The sequence below is a fragment of the Bombina bombina genome, chromosome 5, assembly GCF_027579735.1.
Source record: "Bombina bombina isolate aBomBom1 chromosome 5, aBomBom1.pri, whole genome shotgun sequence".
NCBI classification, from domain to species: domain Eukaryota; kingdom Metazoa; phylum Chordata; class Amphibia; order Anura; family Bombinatoridae; genus Bombina; species Bombina bombina.
In genome coordinates this window covers 1,051,766,745-1,051,786,485 of record NC_069503.1, presented here as the reverse complement: position 1 = coordinate 1,051,786,485, position 19,741 = coordinate 1,051,766,745, and the positions used below count along the sequence as shown (strand labels likewise).

At 41.5% G+C, this 19,741-nt stretch overlaps 1 protein-coding gene across 2 annotated transcripts in view; it reads left to right on the top strand.

The window, feature by feature from the left end:
* TAF2 (TATA-box binding protein associated factor 2) overlaps nucleotides 1-19,741 on the top strand; it is a 382,948-nt gene that overhangs the window by 149,372 nt on the left and 213,835 nt on the right. For both annotated transcript variants that reach the window (XM_053715318.1, XM_053715317.1), the window contains exons 16-17: nucleotides 10,409-10,661; nucleotides 11,346-11,486. In XM_053715318.1, coding sequence (XP_053571293.1) covers nucleotides 10,409-10,661; nucleotides 11,346-11,486 — 394 coding nt within the window. The remainder of the gene's footprint in view (nucleotides 1-10,408; nucleotides 10,662-11,345; nucleotides 11,487-19,741) is intronic.

The following is a 19,741-nucleotide window of genomic DNA, read 5'->3' as shown; positions in this document are numbered from 1 at the left end:
TCTGCTTAGTTTTATTCACCTCCTTCCCTATACACAGCTATACTCGCTTAGCTAAATTACTCCCCCAACAACATGCAGATAATTCGTTCTGGAGTCCATTTCTCTTGTTAAGTGTATCCAGTCCACGGATCATCCATTACTTATGGGATATATTCTCCTTCCCAACAGGAAGTTGCAAGAGTCCACCCACAGCAAAGCTGCTATATAGCTCCTCCCCTAACTGCCATTCCCAGTCATTCTCTTGCAAGTCTCAACATAGATAGGAGGTCGTGAGAGTCTGTGGTTTTTTATACTTAGTTTATTTCTTCAATCAAAAGTTTGTTATTTTTAAATGGCACCGGAGTGTGCTGTTTATCTCAGGCAGTATTTGGAAGAAGAATCTGCCTGCGTTTTTTCTATGATCTTAGCAGACGTAACTAAGATCCAGTTGCTGTTCTCACACATTCTGAGGAGTAAGGTACTTCAGAGGGGGAATGGCGTGCAGGTTTTCCTGCAAATAAGGTATGTGCAGTAAAATATTTTTCTAAGGAATGGAATTGACTAAGAAAATACTGCTGATACCGAAGTAATGTAAGTACAGCCTTTAAATGCAGTGAAAGCGACTGGTACCAGGCTGATTGATAGAGATATATGCTAAGGTATGTGCAGTAATATATTTTTCTAAGGAATGGAATTGACTAAGAAAATACTGCTGATACCGAAGTAATGTAAGTAAAGCCTTAAATGCAGTAATAGCGACTGGATCAGGCTTATTAATAGACATACATACTCTTATAAGAATGTGTTTTAAAACGTTTGCTGGCATGTTTAATCGTTTTTTAACATATGTTTGGTGATAAAACTTATTGGGGCCTAATTTTTCCACATGTCTGGCTTAAATTTTGCATAGAAACAGTTATAGGGAAGGTAATCCACAGCTCAGCTGTGGCAGTTTTGTTGTGTCTGTTTAAAAAAATGTCGTTTTTTTTTTTTTTTTTATCTGTTTTTTGCATTAAGGGGTTAATCATCCATTTGCAAGTGGGTGCAATGCTCTGTTAACTTATTACATGTACTGTAAAAATTTCGTTTGATTTACTGCCTTTTTTCACTGTTTTTCAAATTTTGACAAAATTTGTTTCTCTTAAAGGCACAGTAACGTTTGTTATATTTGCTTGTTAACTTGATTTAAAGTATTTTCCAAGCTTACTAGTCTCTTTATTAGTTTCTAACATGTCTAACATAGAGGAGGCTCTGTGTTTATTATGTTTAAAGCCATGGTGGAACCCCATTTTAGAATGTGTACCAGATGTACTGATTTCATGTTAAACAATAAAGATAATTTTTTGTATTTAAAAACATTATCACCAGAGGATTCTGTCGAGGGGGAAGTTATGCCGACTAACTCTCCCCACGTGTCAGACCCTTTGACTCCCGCTTTAGGGACTCACGCTCAAATGGCGCCAAGTACATCAAGGGCACCCATAGCGTTTATTTTACCAGAGGATTCTGTCGAGGGGGAAGTTATGCCGACTAACTCTCCCCACGTGTCAGACCCTTTGACTCCCGCTCCAGGGACTCACGCTCAAATGGCGCCAAGTATATCAATGGTGCCCATAGCGTTTATTTTACAAGACATGGCAAAGGTTGTGTATAATACACTGGCAGCAGTATTAGTCAGACTACCTGAAATTAAAGGAAAGCAAAACAGCTCTGGGGGTAGATACAGAGCATACAGACGCTTTAAGAACCATGTCTGATACTACCTCACAATATGCTTAGTCTGTGGGTGATATTTGTGACTCAGGGAAGATGATTTAACCTGATTCTGATATTTCTACATTTAAAATTTATGCTTGAGAACCTCCACTTGTTGCTCAGGGAGGCTTTAGCTGCTCTGAATGAATGTGTACAATCGCAGTGCCAGAGAAATTGTGTAGACTGGATAAATAATATGCAGTGCCGGTGTGTACTTATGTTTTTCCAATACCTAAAGAGGTTTACTAAAATTTTTCATAAGGAATGGGATAGACCAGGTGTGCCGTTCTCTTCCCCTCCTATTTTTTAGAAGAATGTTTTCTAATAGTTGCCACCACACGGGACTTATGGCAGACAGTTCCTAAGGTGGAGATAAGAGTTTCTACTCTAGCTAAGCGTACCACTACCTCTGACGAGGACTGTTGTGCTTTTTTAGATCCAATGGATAAAAAATGTTTATTCAACAAGGTTTTATCCTGCAGCCCCTTGCACGCATTGCTCCTGTCACTGCTGCTGCGGCGTTCTGGTTTGAGTCTCTTGATGAGGCTTTACAGGCTCCATTGGATGAATATATTTGACAAGCTTAGAGCACTTAAGCTAGCCAATTCCTTTGTTTTCTGATGCCTTTGTTCCTTTGACTAGACTAACGGCTAAGAATTCTGTTTTTTACTATACTGGCGCGCAGAGCGCTATGGCTTATATCATGGTCAGCTGTCGTGACTTTAATAAATAAGCTACTTAACTTCCCTTCAAGGGGCAGACCCTATTCAGGCCTAGTTTGAAGGAGATTATTACTTATATCACTGGAGGAAAAGATCATGCCCTTCCTCAGGACAGGTCCAAATCAAGGGACAAAAAAGGCCTAATTTTCGTGCCTTTCGAAAATTCAAGGCAGGTGTGGCATCAACTTCCTCTAAGGCAAAATAAGAGGGAACTTTTGCTCAGTCCAAGGCGGTCTGGAGACAACCGGACCTGGAACAAAGATAAGCAGGTCAAGGAGCCTGCTGCTGCCTCTAAAACAGCATGAGGAACGGACCCCTATCTGGTAACGGATCCTATAGGGGGCAGACTTCATTCTTCGCCCAGGCGTGGGCAAGAGATGCCCAGGATCCCTGGGCATTGGAAATTATACCCCAGAGATATCTTCTGGATTTCAAAGCTTTCCCCCCCAAAAAAGGGGAGTTTTTGCCTTTCATATTTATCTGCAAACCAGATAAAGAAAGAGACATTCTTGCATTGTGTACGTGACCCATTCAGTTCCAATAGAAGAACAGGGACACAGTTTTCCTCAAATCGGTTTGTGGTTCCCAAGGAAAGGAAACCTTCAGACCTATTTTGGATCTAAAAGATCTTAAACAAATTCTTTAGAATTCTATCATTTAAGATGGAAACTATTCGTACCATCTTAACTATGATCCAGGAGAGTCAATAGAGGACTACAATGGATTTGAAGGATGCTTATCCTCACATTACGATGCATAAAGATCACCATCGGTTTTTCAGGTTTGCCTTTCTAGACAGGCATTACCAGTTTGTAGCTCTTTCCTTTGGGTTAACTACAGCCCCTAGAATCTTTATGGAGGTTCTGGGGTCACTTTGGCGGTCCTTAGGCCGCGGGGCATAGAAGTGGCCCCTTATTTAGACGACATCCTGATACAGGCGTCAAACATCCAAGTTGCCAAGTCTCATACGGACGTAGTACTGGCATTTCTGAGATCGCATGGGTGGAAAGTGAACAAGGAAAGAGTTCTCTATCCCCAATATCAAGGGTTTCCCTCCTAGGGATTCTGATAGATTTTGTAGAAATTAAAATTTACCTGACGGAGTCCAGGTTGTCAAAGTTTCTAAATTTCTGCCGTGTTCTTCATTCCATCCGCGCCCTTTGGTGGCTCAGTACATGAATGTAATCGGCTTAATGGTAGCGGCAAGGGACATAGTACCGTTTGCACGCCTACATTTCAGACCACTGCAACTATGCATGCTCAGCCAGAGGAACGGGGATTACACAGATTTGTTGTCCTGTTAAATCCGGACCAAGAAACCAGAGATTCTCTTCTCTGGTGACTATCTCGGGTCCATCTGTCCAAGGGTATGACCTTCCGCAGGTCAGATGGGACAATTGTTACAACAGATGCCAGCCTTTTAGGTTGGGATACAGTCTGGAACTCCCTGAAGGCTCAGGGATAGTGGACTCAGGAGGAGACCCTCCTTCTAATGAATATTCTGGAACTGGGAGCGATATTCCATGCTCTTCAGACTTGGCCTCAGTTAGCAACTCTGAGGTACATCATATTTCAGTCGGACAATATCACGACTGTGGCTTACATCAACCATCAAGGGGGAACAGAAGTTCCCTAGCAATGTTAGAAGTCTTAAAATAATTCACTGGACAGAGACTCACTCTTGTCTAAAAGCTATCCCTATCCCAGGTGTTGAGAACTGGGAGGCAGATTTTCTAAGTCGTCAGACTTTTCATCCGGGGGAGTGGGAATTCCCTCCGGAGGGGTTTGCACAAGATCAAGCAGGAGAGTGCTTTGGTGCTTTTGACAGCGCCTGCGTGGCCACGCAGGACCTGGTATGCAGATCTGGTGGACATGTCATCCTTTCCACCACGGTCTCTGCTTCTGAGACAGGACCCTCTACCTCAGGGTCTTTTCAACCATCTAAATATAACTAATCTGAGATGGACTGCCTGGAGACAGAACGCTTGATGTTATCAAAGCATGGCTTCTCCGAGTCAGTAATTGATACCTTAATACAGGCATAAAAGCCTGTCTCTAGGAAAATTTAACATAAGATATGGTGTAAATATCTTATTGTTATGAATCCAAGGGTTACTCATGGAGTAAAGTCTGGATTCCCAGGATATTATCTTTTCTCCAAGATGATTTTGAGAAAAGGGTTGTCAGCTAGTTCTTTAAAAGGACAGATTTCTACTCTGTCTATTCTTTTGCACAAGCGTCTGGCAGGAATTCTAGACGTTCAGGCATTTGGTCAGGCTTTGGTTAGAACCAAGCCTGTGGTTAAAAATGTTGCTCCGCCATGGAGCTTAAAGCTGGTTCTTAAGGTTCTTCAAGGAGTTCCATTTGAACCTTTTCATTCCATAGATATCAAACTTCTATCTTGGAAAGTTCCTTTTTGGTAGCTATTTCCTCGGCTCATAGAGTCTCCGAGTTATCTGCGTTGCATTGTGATTCTCCTTATCTGGTTCTCCGTACGGATAAGGTAGTCCTGTGTACCAACCTGGGTTTTTACCTAAGGTGGTATCTAACAAGAATATCACTCAAGAGATTGTTGTTCCATTCTTGTATCCTAATCCTTCTTCAAAGAAGGAACGTCTATTACACAATTTGGACGTGGTTCGTGTTTTAAAGTTTTACTTACAAGCTACTACAGATTTTCATCAAACATTCACCTTGTTTGTTGTCTATTCTGGACAGAGGAGAGGTCAAAGGACTTCAGCAACCTCTCTGTCTTTTTGGTTAAAAAGCATAATTCATTTAGCTTATGAGACTGCTGGACAGCAGCCTCCTGAAGGGATTACAGCTCATTCTACTAGAGCTGTGGTTTTCACTTGGGTCTTTTTTAAATGTGGCTTCTGTTGAACAGATTACAAGACGGAGTCTTGGTCTGCGTTTCATACTTTTTCAAATTTAACAAATTTGATACCTTGCTTCTTCGGAGGCTATTTTTGGGAGAAAGGGTTTTTTACAGGCAGTGGTAACTTCCGTTTAAGTACCTGCCTTGTCCCTCCCATCATCCGTGTACTTTAGCTTTGGTATTGGTATCCCATAAGTAATGGATGATCCGTGGACTGGATACACTTAACAAGAGAAAACATAATTTATGCTTACCTGATAAATTTATTTCTCTTGTAGTGTATCCAGTCCACGGCCCGCCCTGTCACTTTAAGGCAGGTAATTTTTCCATTAAACTACAGTCACCACTGCACCCTATGGTTTTCCTTTCTCTGCATGTTTTCGGTCGAATGACTGGTAATGGCAGTTAGGGGAGGAGCTATATAGCAGCTTTGCTGTGGGTGGACTCTTGCAACTTCCTGTTGGGAAGGAGAATATATCCCATAAGTACTGGATGATCCGTGGACTGGATACACTACAAGAGAAATAAATTTATCAGGTAAGCATAAATTATGTTTTCTAAGTCCCAAATCTTATCTGCCCCAACTCTACGCTCATCGAGGTAATGCAGTGACGGATCCTAGAATAGAATAAATTAGAATTACAAATACTTTTTCTACCCAACCTCAGATACCTACTAACAGAAATTACTACCCCCCTACTCTCTATATATCCTCTCCACTGGATATTCTACTATCTTCTTGTAGATAGCTCTGCCCCCACCTTTCTCTACTTTCCCCTATTACACAAGCGGTTCTTGCCCGCTGCTTTTCTTCCTCTTTTCTACACTCTATGGCCTAGATGTGGTTGTCACAACAGCTAATTCCCCCATATCTCAATATCACTAGAATAGAATGATATAAAATATTTTCCCTATAGGTGTGGGGATCACTTTTCATTTAATAGTACAAAAAAAAGTTCCATTTTATATAGCCCATAGCTTATCTCTCGCATCATCTGGACATGGCGTGAGATGCCATTTACACATACTTATCTTTCATTGCCGTCCTCCCTCATACAAACGCATACAATCCAGACATGCTGCCTTATACCCCTAGAGGGAAAACATTAACTCTCTCTACTTCAATTTTTTATTATTATTTCTACTTTATTATTAGCACAGAATGGAGAGACAATTGTACCCATTGCTTTGTTTTATAGGATGACCTACATATTCCGGTACTTTATGTGATACTTTGATATATTTATCGCTGATGGGCGAACTCTGTATATTACTTTGTGTTGAAAACTTCAATAAAAAATTGTTTTAAAAAAAAAAAAAAAAAATGAATGGGAGAAATTGGGTTCATCCTTTTCTCCTTCCTCTTCTTCTAAGAAACTGTTCCCCATTCTGGACTCTCAGTTCGAGCTATGGGGGGACTGTGCCTAAGGTGGATGGTACTATCTCCACGCTCGCGAAGCGTAAGAAGATTCCTCTCGAGTATAGTTAGTCGTTTAAGGAGCCCATGGATAAAAAGTTAGAAAACATGTTTCAGCACACAGGGTTTTTTTTTTCAGCCAGCAGTGGAGGTATCTGCGGTAGCCGGAGCTGTGACATATTGGTGCGAATTCCTTTCTGAGATGGTCAGTTTTGAGACTCCCCTTGACAAGATACAGGATAGAATTAAGGCCTTGAGGGTAGCTAATTCTTTTATTTGTGACACCAATATGCAGATTATTTGCCTGAATGCAAAAATATCAGGTTTTTCTGTTCTAGCCCGTAGGACTCTGTGGCTGAAGTCATGGTCTGCGGATATGACCTCTAAATCTAGGCTTCTATTCCTTCCTTTTCAGGGAAATATCCTGTTTGGTCCAGGACTGTACTCGATCATATCCACGGTCATGGGAGGCAAGGGTGCCTTCCTGCCGCAGGATAAACCTAAGGGATCTACTTTTTGTCCCTTTCGTTCAGACAAGGCCCATCACCAGCAGCCCGCGGAGAAAGCGGAGCAGTCCAAGGGAACTTGGAAGCCAATTCAGTCTTGGAATAAATCCAAGCAGAACAAGAAGCCCGCCAAGACAAAATCGGCATGAAGGGGCGGCCCCCAACCGATCAACAGACCGAGTAGGGGGCAGGTTATCTCTCTTCTCAGAAGTCTGGTTGCCGGATATTCAGGACCCTTGGGTTCTGGAGGTCATCGCCCAGGGTTACAGGATAGGGTTCAGATCTCATCTGCTCAGGAGCAGATTTCTCCTGTCAAACCTGTCTTCAAGACCAGAGAAGAGGGATGCCTTTCTAGTATGTGGGAGGGATCTCTCTTCTCTCGGACTAATTGTACCAGTACCTCCAGCAGAGAGAGGTCTAGGTTACTATTCAAACCTTTTCGTGGTCCCAAAGAAGGAGGGCGCATTCCGCCCGATTCTGGACCTAAAATGTTTAAACAAATTTCTGGCCGTTACATTGTTCAAAATGGAAACAATCAGATCTATTCAGCCCCTAATTTAAGAGGGACAGTTCATGACAACAATACACATGAATGATGCCTTCCTTCATGTGCTAATCCACCGGGATCACTTCAGGTTCCTGAGATTTGTGTTTCTGGACCAACACTTTAATTTTGTGGCCCTTCCCTTTGGTCTGGCGACGGCACCGAGAGTCTTCAGGAAAGGTTCTTGGTGGGCTGCTTGCAGTAGCAAGATCCAGAGGCATTGCTGTGGCGCCCTGTCTGAACGACATCCTAGTCCAGGCGCATTGTTCAGTGGAACACTCAAGGGCTCTTCTTCTCCTTCAATCTCATGGATGGAAGATAAACTCAGGAAAGAGTTCCCTGGATCACAGCAACAGGGTGGAATTCCTCGGCACTATAATAGATTCTATATCCATGAAGATATTTCTCATAGATCAGTGACGCAGGAAGATTGCATCCACCTGTCTTGTCCTTCAGTCCTCCTCAAGACCCTCTGTGGCTCAGTGTATGGAGGTGATTGGACTCATGGTATCCAGCATCAATGTCATTCCATTCGCCAGGTTTCACCTCAGACCTCTTCAGCTGTGTATGTTGAGGCAGTGGAATGGTGATCACTCAGACCTATCCCAAAAGATTTCTCTGGACGATCGGACAAGGGAATCCCTCTCTTGGTGGATCCGTCCGGAACAGCTGTCCCAAGGGACATCCTTCCTGAGACCGTCTTGGGAGATTGTGACCACGGACGCGAGTCTGGCAGGATGGGTGGCTGTTTGGGGTGCCAGGATGGCACAAAGAAGATGAACTCGAGAGGAGTCTCTCCTTCCGATCAATATTCTGGAACTTTGGAAAGCTTGGCCTCTCCTGGGGTTGTTCAGATTGATCATATTCCAGACAGACAACATTACCTCGGTGTCCTACATCAACCATCAGGGGGAGACGAGAAGCTCTCTAGCAATGGCGGAGGTATCTCTGATATTGGCATGGGCAGAGTCAAACAACTGCTCGCTATCAGCAATCCACATTCTGGGTGTGGACAACTGGGAAGCAGATTTTCTCAGCAGACAATCCTTCCATCCGGGGGAATGGTTTCTCCACCCCCAGGTGATTGCGGAGATCTCTCACAGATGGGGGACGCCGGAGATAGATCTCATGGTGTCCAGACTCAATTGCAAGCTACCCAAATACGGGTCACGGTACAGGGATCCCGAGGCAGAGCTGGTCGATGCCTTGGGGGTTCAACCTAGTTTACATTTTTCCACCGTTGCCACTTCTACCTTGTGTATTGGCCTGCATCAAACAGGAGCGAGCTTCGGTTATACTGATTGCTCCGGCGGGGCCGCAGAGGATGTGGTTTGCGGATCTGGTGGGGATGTCATCTTCTCCGCCATGAAGGTTACCATGTCGCAGGGATCTGCTGGTACAGGGTCCCTTCCAACATCAAAATCTAGATTCTCTGAGGCTGACTGCGTGGAGATTGAACGCTTAGTCTTAGCCAAGAGAGGATTCTCTGAAAGAGTGATTGATATTCTCGTTCAGGCCAGGAAGCCAGTCACTCGTCGCATCTATCATAAGGTGTGGAGAACTTACTTGTCCTGGTGTGAAAAACATGGATATCCTTCTCACAAGGTTAAGGTATCTAGGATTCTGTCCTTTCTCTAGGATGGGTTGGAGAAGGGGCTTGCCGCCAGTTCCTTAAAGGGACAGATTTCAGCATTATCAGTTTTGTTGCATAGCATGCTCGCGGAGCATCCTGATATTCAGTGCTTTGTTCAGGCTATGTCTAGAATCAGGCCTGTTTTAGACATTCTGCTCCACCCTGGAGCTTGAAATTGGTTCTTAAGGTGTTGCAGAGGGTTCCGTTTGAACCTATGCACTCTATTGATATTAAGATTCTTTCTTGGAAGGTTCTCTTCCTGTTGGCTATTGCATCGGCACGCAGAGTATGGCAGCCTTGGTAGCGGGACATAAGCCTCCTGAGAGGATCACGGCTCATTCAACTAGATCTGTGGCTTCTTCTTGTCCCTTTAAGAATGAGGCCTCTATGGAGCAGATTTGTAAGGCGCTACCTGGTCCTCCTTACATACTTTTACAAAGTTTTACAAATTTGACGTTTTTGTTTAGTAAGAAGCAGTTTTTGGGAAAAAGGTTTTGCAGGCTGTGGTGCCCTCAGGATAGGGTCCACCTCCTTATTACCCTCCCATTTTTTCATTCAGTGTCCTCTAGAGCTTGGGTATTTGTTTACCACAAGTAATGAATGAAGCTGTGGACTCTCCTCCCCTTTAGATGGAAAACCTAAATTAAGCTTACCTGATAATTTCATTTCCATTGTGGGGAGGAGAGTCCACGGCTCACGCCCGTTTCTCCGGTAGGCGGACCTAAATTTAGTTTTGTTCTTCTGGCACTATTTATACCTTGATATTTCTCTTACTGTTCCTTGTTTCCTCAGCAGAATGATTGGGGGATGAGAGGGGAGTGGGGGAGGTATTAAAGCCTTTGGCTGGGCTGTCTTTGCCTTCTCCTGGTGGCCAGGTTCTAAATTCCCACAAGTAATGAATGAATCTGTGGACTTTCCTTCCCACAATGGAAATAAAATTATCAGGTAAGCATAATTTATGTTTCTTCTTGTAGCGCTGACTCTCCTTTACTCTGGATAAGAATTGATCCGGACATGTCAGTGTTGAGGAAGGTAGAGTTTGAACAGGCTGATTTCATGTGGCAATATCAGCTGCGTTATGAAAGAGATGTTGTTGCCCAGGAAGAATCCATCCTTGCTCTTGAAAGCTTTCCAACACCTGCATCAAGACTCGCATTGACCGACATCCTGGAACAAGAACAGTGCTTTTATCATGTGAGGATGATGGCCTGCTTCTGTCTAGCTAAGGTGTGTTCATACGGTGCTAAGGGATTACAGGGAGATATTAATTAATAATGTGATAAATTGCCAAATGGTTTGTTTAATCTTTATAAAAATGTTTACAAGAAAATGTTACTCTGATTTTTTTTTTTTCCTACAAATCTTTGTACTTGATTCATGGTAGAAACTAATTAATCAGTGAGATCAAGATCCTCAGGACAGGCTGTTTGATAGAGGTGTGTGTCTAACGTATTAGTACTAACTAACCTTCTGTGCTTTGTTACTGCTTTGTTAAAAAAACAAAAAAAGACGCTAAGTAACAGTAAGAGGTGGGAGTCTTATACACTCTAAAAGAAGGGGTTTCTGCCGCCATACTTAAAGGCTGGGCCATCAGTCATGAGTGCTCCACATTGGCATGAGCCTGAATATGGAAGTTTCAGTATGATTTGATTTCTTGCTATTCTAGTATTATTGTTTTAAAATACCCAGAGCATCTACCCACATTAGTATTTATCAGATGAGACTGACATACATTAATTTTCTTATCTTAAACATTAAAAATATTCACAAATAAATAAAGAAGTTATAATATGGGTTGTTTAGCTAAAATATGTTAGTATATATAAGGGAGCCTTGCATTGCTGTGAAATGTGCTGGAATCAATATTGTTCTACTAGAATACCATGTTCTATATGCTTTTTTAAACTATAGATTGCTAACTCTATGGTGAGCACGTGGACTGGTCCACCAGCTATGAAATCTCTCTTCACTCGGATGTTCTGTTGCAAGAGCTGCCCAAATATTGTAAAAACAAACAACTTCATGAACTTCCAAAGTTATTTTCTTCAAAAGGTAAAGAATGCAAGATGAATATATAAACTAATAATGTGAGATGAATATATAAGCTATTAATGTGAGATGAATATATAAGCTATTAATGTGAGATGAATATATAAGCTATTAATGTGAGAGGATTATATAAACTAATAATGTGAGATGAATATAAAAGCTATTAATGTGAGATGAATATATAAGCTATTAATTTGAGATGAATATATAAGCCTTTAATGCGAGATGAATATATAAGCTATTAATGTGAGATGAATAAATAAGCTATTAATGTGAGATGAATAAATAAGCTATTAATGTGAGATGAATGCATTACAAGTATTTGGTTTTATTTTGATGATTGACTAGCAACATTTTGGCTAACTATTCATTCAAGAGTTCACCATGTGTCTTAACCCAAAGGCTACTTACAGGGACAGGGGAACCCTCATTTGGAAGAGGGGAGTCTTCGTGCCACTGTAAGTAGCAAGTGATCGCCATAAAAACAACAGTTACCTGCAATGGCACTTAAAGTGCACTTTATCTGAGGAGGAGCTCTGAGTCTCTTTCTCATCCCTGTTTGTGGTAGAGGGAGAAATTACTCCTTATTTGAAAGAGGGGAGTCTGCCCTTTCATATGAGGGTTATCACTTGTTTCCCCAACAAGGGGGGAAAATAGGGACTCCGTTAGAAGCCACCGCCCTCAGGTTAAACATCACACCCCTGTCATTAGGTAATTGTCATATAAATGGCAATCACCTACCTAATATATTTACTGTATGAGGGCGGTGGAAGGATCCCTTATCCGTTAAAGACAGCACATAATACCTATTTTCAAATGAGCGGTGTCCTGTCCATTTGGATGGCAGGTAATTGTCATAAAAATGTTATATATTGTTTCTAGCTTATTTAGTGTGTTGCCTTGTAAGCGTGCTGGATGACAGAAATAGCAAGAATTTAAAGTTATGTGGATGCAACAAACCTGGACAATCCATAGTCATCTGAAAAATAGTATTTTCTTTCTTAAGACACGGTGAGTCCACGGCACATCAATTACTGTTGGGAATATCACTCCTGGCCAGTAGGAGGAGACAAAGAGCACCACAGCAAAGCTGTTAAGTATCACTTCCCTTCCCACAACCCCCATTCATTCTCTTTGCCTTCAGTGCAAGGAGGAGGTGAAGTTTAGGTGTCTGTTTAAGATTTCTTTTATCAAGAGCAGGCGTGCTCTGATCTTCCCTGTCAATCTGGGTCTAGCTGTAGCTGATGGTTTTTTATGTGTTTTCCATTCCCTTGGCAGATTTAATTATTTCTTCTGTGCTGCTGCTGACCTGAACAGTAAATACCTATAATTTAGAATCCAAGTTTAATCCATTAGAGCTGTGGTATGGCGTCACCATTTGTGCAAGGCAGGCATTTGTTCTTCCTTGCATACATGTTTTATTTAATTCAAGTTAATTCCAATCATTCAGAATTCCCATGTGAAGTGCATTGCATGGCTTTTCGTGTGTTTTTTTAAAAAAATTCAAACTCATTCCAAATAGTTTGAACTCCCCCTCAAAAACACATTTTTATACCACAAAAACTCCACCCTAACCCTAGCATTGGGGCAATTCCAACAGTTATTCCAATAAACAGTTAAACACCTTTTTGTCATCTTTTTTTCTGTATTTTTGGAAGTCAGCCCTTTGATGTTGTTAAAAAAATAATTAATATTAATAATAATAGTTGTCTGTTTTGAGAGGCATTTCTTTGCTCTTAGCTTTTTCAGTGTTACATTTCTTGAAACTTACTCATTTATGATGTTAATAGTCACATTTTTTAATGAAAAGTAAAAAAATTATATTTAAAAACCCATTCAAAATGCAAAACTTGTACACAAATCAAATCTAAATGTTTGGTTACCATGAAGTGTTATTGTGGTTTAAATTTTAGTTCCTACCTGTTTCAAAATTAACAGATTCAATTTTTTGAAAATGTAAATTACTGTGCTTTTATATGCTTGAGAGCAAATACTTGAGTTTAATGTCCCCGTATGATAATTCATTCATCTTCAGATTATCACCCTTATTTTAATATAACTTGACATCACTTAGATTATATTTTGTGATCCATAAGAATTGATACAAGGGTGATAACTCGTAAATAGTTGTCATCTATATCAGGGTCCTTTGGTTCCAGTCTTGAACACCCGTTCACAGGCCAAATGTTTAAAAGATTTGAGCTACAGCACAGGTGATATAATTAGCTGTTCTCTATTACTTAATTACCATGTTCTCATACAACATTATCTTGAAAATCTATCCTTTTAGTTCTCCTTTCCTGAGGACTCAAATTGAAGAACTCTGTTCTAGATCACAAACACAAAGTATTGTCCTGGAATTCATCAGGGATTCACATGCCAACATGGTTTATCTATCTGGCATTAGAACATGGGTCTCATGTTTGAATGCAATGTATCCATTTACCAAATTAGAGGGATTTACAAGTTTTACAGCTTTTTGTACTCTTAACAATATGTAAGCCTTTTTTTGGACAGCTACATGTTCTGAGAAAGATCTAGGGTGCTTTGGCTACATTTCAGAGTATGGTTCTATGGAAGATTATAGTTCAGTAAAGGTGCCTGCTATTTCTTCTACAAGATACGACGAGTCCACGGATTTCATCCTTACTTGTGGGATATTATCCTCCTGCTAACAGGAAGTGGCAAAGATCACCACAGCAGAGCTGTATATATAGCTCCTCCCTTCCCTCCACCCCCAGCCATTCTCTTTGTCTGTGTTTAGTACTAGGAAGAGGTAAAGTGAGGTGTTAGTTTTAGTTTCTAAAGTCAAGAAGTTTTTTATTTTAAATGGTACCGGTGAGTACTATTTTCCTCAGTGAAGATATGGAAGAAGATTTCTGCCCTGAGGTTGATGATCTTAGCTGATGTAACTAAGATCCATGTTGGTTCCTACAGAGCTTCTGAAGGTAGTACAAGAGACATCTTCAGTGTGGAGAACGGTTTCATGCTACAAGCAGCATTGAGGTATGTTCAGTCCTTTATTTCTGAGGAGAATTAGTATATCAGAACTGGCTGACATTTTTCCCTGCAAGGGAAGGGGTAAGCAGTAGACCTGTTAACAAAGGGTATTACTGAAAATCCTGTGTGTATTATTTATTGACATAGTACTGGGCTTAATGCAGCAAAGGGTTTATTGCAGCATATATCAGAGACACTGGGAGAGGCAGCTTAACGGTTTTGTTTTTATTTGGAAAGATAACAAATAATTATATGGCTGTTTAATGAGGTTGTGTTTAGGGGACCACATGGCTTATTGCTAAACCACTTCCCATGCAGTTGTACAGGCTAATGCGAACGTCGTACATGATGGGCGGGGGCCTATTTTCACACGCTCAGACGTGCAGTTTACTCTGACTGAGAAGGCAGCAGGCATTAGCTCCGGTTGGGTCTAAACTGATGTTCTGTTAACCGGATCGTTGTCGAGTCATTTTGCAGTACCCTGGGGGCAAGTAGGTGCAGGAGTCGTTTTTTCAAATTAAATACATTTTTTGCTATAAATATCTTTTAGAGGTTAATTTCACCCTTTGCTCTTAGGGTGCAATAATTTTTGGCACTATTGTATATGTGTAGCTAATTAGATAGCGTTTTTTAACATTTTTAGGCAGTTTGGGAAAAATTGTGCGCTTTTTTATTTCTTAAAGGCGCAGTACACATTTTTAAAAAAATTGTTTAAATCAGTAAATAAAGTGTTTAACGAATCTTGGTCTGCTGATGTGTCATCAAAATCTAAGCTTTTAGCTATTCCTTTTAAAGGTAAGACCCTATTCGGGCCTGAATTGAAGGAAATCATTTCTGACATTACTGGAGGTAAAGGCCATGCCCTACCTCAGGATAAGTCTGTTAAGATGAGGGGTAAACAAAATAATTTTCGTTCCTTTCGAAACTTTAAAGGTGGACCCTCTGCTTCCTCTTCCTCCACAAAGCAGGAAGGGAATTTTGCTCAATCCAAGTCAGTCTGGAGACCCAACCAGGCTTGGAATAAAGGTAAACAATCCAAGAAGCCCGCTGCTGCTACAAAGACAGCATGAAGGGGCGGCCCCCGATCTGAGACCGGATCTAGTAGGGGGCAGACTTTCTTTCTTTGCTCAGGCTTGGGCAAGAGATGTTCAGGACCCCTGGGCACTGGAAATCGTAACCCACGGGTATCAATTGGAATTCAAGGATTTTCTCCCAAGAGGGAGATTTCATCTTTCACGATTATCTGTAGACCAGATAAAAAGAGAGGCGTTCTTACGCTGTGTAAAAGACCTCTCTACCATGGGAGTGATTTGTCCCATTCCAAAACTGGAACAGGGGCAGGGGTTTATTCAAATCTTTTCGTGGTTCCTAAAAAAGAGGGAACTTTCAGACCCATTTTAGATCTCAAGTGTCTAAACAAGTTTCTCAGAGTTCCATCATTCAAGATGGAGACTATACGAACAATCTTACCAATGATCCAGGAGGGTCAATATATGACTACCGTGGACTTGAAGGATGCATACCTTCATATCCCTATTCACAAGGATCATCATCAGTTCCTAAGGTTTGCCCTCCTGGACAAACATTATCAGTTCGTGGCTCTTCCCTTCGGGTTGGCCACAGCACCCAGGATCTTCACAAAGGTTCTAGGGTCCCTTCTGGCGGTTCTCAGACCGCGGGACATAGCCGTTGCGCCTTATCTGGATGATATTTTGATCCAGGCGTCAACTTATCATCTGACAAAATCTCACACGGACACAGGGTTGTCTTTCCTGAGAACTCACGATTGGAAGGTGAACATAGAAAAGATTTCACTAGTTCCACAGACAAGGGTTTCCTTCTTGGGAACTCTGATAGACTCGGTAGACATGAAAATATTTCTGACAGAGGTCAGAAAATCAAAGATTCTAAATACTTGCCGAGCACTTCAGTCCATTCCTCGACCATCAGTGGCTCAGTGTATGGAGGTCATTGGATTAATGGTAGCGGCAATGGACATCATTCTGTTTGCTCGCTTTCATCTCAGACCACTGCAGCTGTGCATACTCGGACAGTGGAATGGGGACTATGCAAATTTATCTCCTCAGATAAATCTGGATCAAGATACCAGAGACTCTCTTCTTTGGTGGTTGTTGCCTGATCATCTGTCCTAGGGGACTTGTTTCCGCAGACCCTCATGGGTGATAATGACAACGGACGCCAGTCTACTGGGCTGGGGTGCAGTCTGGAATTCTCTGAAGGCTCAGGGTGTTTGGACTCAGGTGGAGTCTCTACTTCCAATCAATTTTCTGGAACTGAGAGCAATATTCAATGTGCTTCAGGCGTGGCCTCAGTTGGCTTTGGCCAAATTAATCAGATTCCAGTCGGACAATATCACGACTGTGGCGTATATCAATCATCAGGGGGGAACAAGGAGTTCCTTAGCGATGATAGAAGTATCAAAGATAATCCGATGGGAGTAGGCCCACTCTTGCTATCTATCAGCAATCTACATCCCAGGAGTAGAGAACTGGGAAGCGGATTTTTCTAAGTCGTCAGACTTTTTTCATCTGGGGGAGTGGGAACTCCACCCGGAGGTGTTTGCCTTATTGATTCGCCAATGGGGCAGACCGGAATTAGATCTGATGGCATCTTGTCAGAATGCCAAGCTTCCACGTTACGGATCCAGGTCGAGGGATCCTCAGGCTGAACTGATAGATGCCTTGGCAGTACCTTGGTCGTTCAGCCTAGCTTATGTGTTTTCACCGTTTCCTCTCCTTCCACGCGTGATTGCTCGGATCAAACGGGAGAGAGCTTCAGTAATCCTGATAGCGCCTGCGTGGCCACGCAGGACTTGGTATGCGGATCTAGTGGACATGTCCTCTCTGCCACCGTGGAAACTTCCTTTGAGACAGGACCTTCTAATTCAAGGTCCTTTCCAAAATCCAAATCTAAATTCTCTGCAGCTGACTGCTTGGAGATTGAACGCTTGAATTTATCTAAGCGGGGTTTCTCCGATTCGGTCATCAATACTTTGGTACAGGCTCGTAAGCTTGTCACTAGAAAAATCTATCATAAGATATGGCGTAAATATCTTTATTGGTGTGAATACCAGGGTTACTCATGGAGTAAAGTTAGGATTCCTAGGATTCTGTCTTTTCTCCAAGAAGGATTGGAGAAAGGGTTATCAGCAAGTTCCTTAAAGGGACAGATTTCTGCTTTGTCAATTTTGCTTCACAAACGTTTGGCAGATGTGCCAGATGTTCAGTCTTTTTGTCAGGCTCTATCCAGCATTAAGCCTGTATTTAGACCAATTACTCCTCCCTGTTGTTTGAATTTAGTTCGAGTTCTTCAAGGGGTTCCGTTTGAACCCATGCATTCCATAGATATTAAATTGTTATCTTGGAAAGTTTTGTTTTTGGTTGCTATTTCTTCTGCTCGAAGAGTTTCGGAGCTTTCAGCGTTACAATGTGATTCGTCTTATCTTATATTTAATTCTGATAAGGTGGTTTTGCGTACCAAACCTGGATTTCTTCCTATGGTTGTTTCAAATAAGAATATTAATCAGGAAATTGTTGTTCCTTCCTTGTGTCCTAATCCTTCTTCTAAAAAGGAGCGTCTGTTACATAATCTGGATGGGGTCCGTGCCTTGAAGTTTTACTTACAGACAACCAAGGATTTCTTTCATGTAATTAACAAGAGTCCATGAGCTAGTGACGTATGGGATATACATTCCTACCAGGAGGGGCAAAGTTTCCCAAACCTTAAAATGCCTATAAATACACCCCTCACCACACCCACAAATCAGTTTTACAAACTTTGCCTCCAAGGGAGGTGGTGAAGTAAGTTTGTGCTAGATTCTACGTTGATATGCGCTCCGCAGCAAGTTGGAGCCCGGTTTTCCTCTCAGCGTGCAGTGAATGTCAGAGGGATGTGAGGAGAGTATTGCCTATTGAATGCAGTGATCTCCTTCTACGGGGTCTATTTCATAAGGTTCTCTGTTATCGGTCGTAGAGATTCATCTCTTACCTCCCTTTTCAGATCGACGATATACTCTTATATTTACCATTTCCTCTACTGATTCTCGTTTCAGTACTGGTTTGGCTTTCTACAAACATGTAGATGAGTGTCCTGGGGTAAGTAAGTCTTATTTTCTGTGACACTCTAAGCTATGGTTGGGCACTTTATTTATAAAGTTCTAAATATATGTATTCAAACATTTATTTGCCTTGACTCAGAATGTTCAACTTTCCTTATTTCCAGACAGTCAGTTTCATATTTGGGATTATGCTTTAAATTATCATATTTTTTCTTACCTCAAAAATTTGACTTTTTTCCCTGTGGGCTGTTAGGCTCGCGGGGGCTGAAAATGCTTCATTTTATTGTGTCATTCTTGGCGCGGACTTTTTTGGCGCAAAAATTCTTTTCCGTTTCCGGCGTCATACGTGTCGCCGGAAGTTGCGTCATTTTTGACGTTATTTTGCGCCAAAAATGTCGGCGTTCCGGATGTGGCGTCATTTTTGGCGCCAAAAGCATTTAGGCGCCAAATAATGTGGGCGTCTTATTTGGCCCCAAAAAATATGGGCGTCGCTTTTGTCTCCACATTATTTCAGTCTCATTTTTCATTTGCTTCTGGTTGCTAGAAGCTTGATGTTTGGCATTTTTTTCCCATTCCTGAAACTGTCTTATAAGGAATTTGATCTATTTTGCTTTATATGTTGTTTTTTCTCTTACATATTGCAAGATGTCTCACGTTGCATCTGAGCCAGAAGATACTACAGGAAAACCACTGCCTGCTGGATCTACCAAAGCTAAGTGTATCTGCTGTAAACTTTTGGTAGCTATTCCTCCAGCTGTTGTTTGTAATAATTGTCATGACAAACTTGTTAAAGCAGATAATATTTCCTTTAGTGATGTACCATTGCCTGTTGCAGTTCCCTCAACATCTAAGGTGCAGAATGTTCCTGATAACATAAGAGATTTTGTTTCTGAATCCATAAAGAAGGCTTTGTCTGTTATTTCTCCTTCTAGTAAACGTAAAAAGTCTTTTAAATCTTCTCTCTCTACAGATGAATTTTTAAATGAACACCATCATTCTGATTCTTTGGACTCTTCTGGTTCAGAGGATTCTGTCTCAGAGATTGATGCTGATAAATCTTCATATTTATTTAAGATGGAATTTATTCGCTCTTTACTTAAAGAAGTACTAATTGCTTTAGAAATAGAGGATTCTAGTCCTCTTGATACTAATTCTATACGTTTGGATAAGGTTTTTAAAG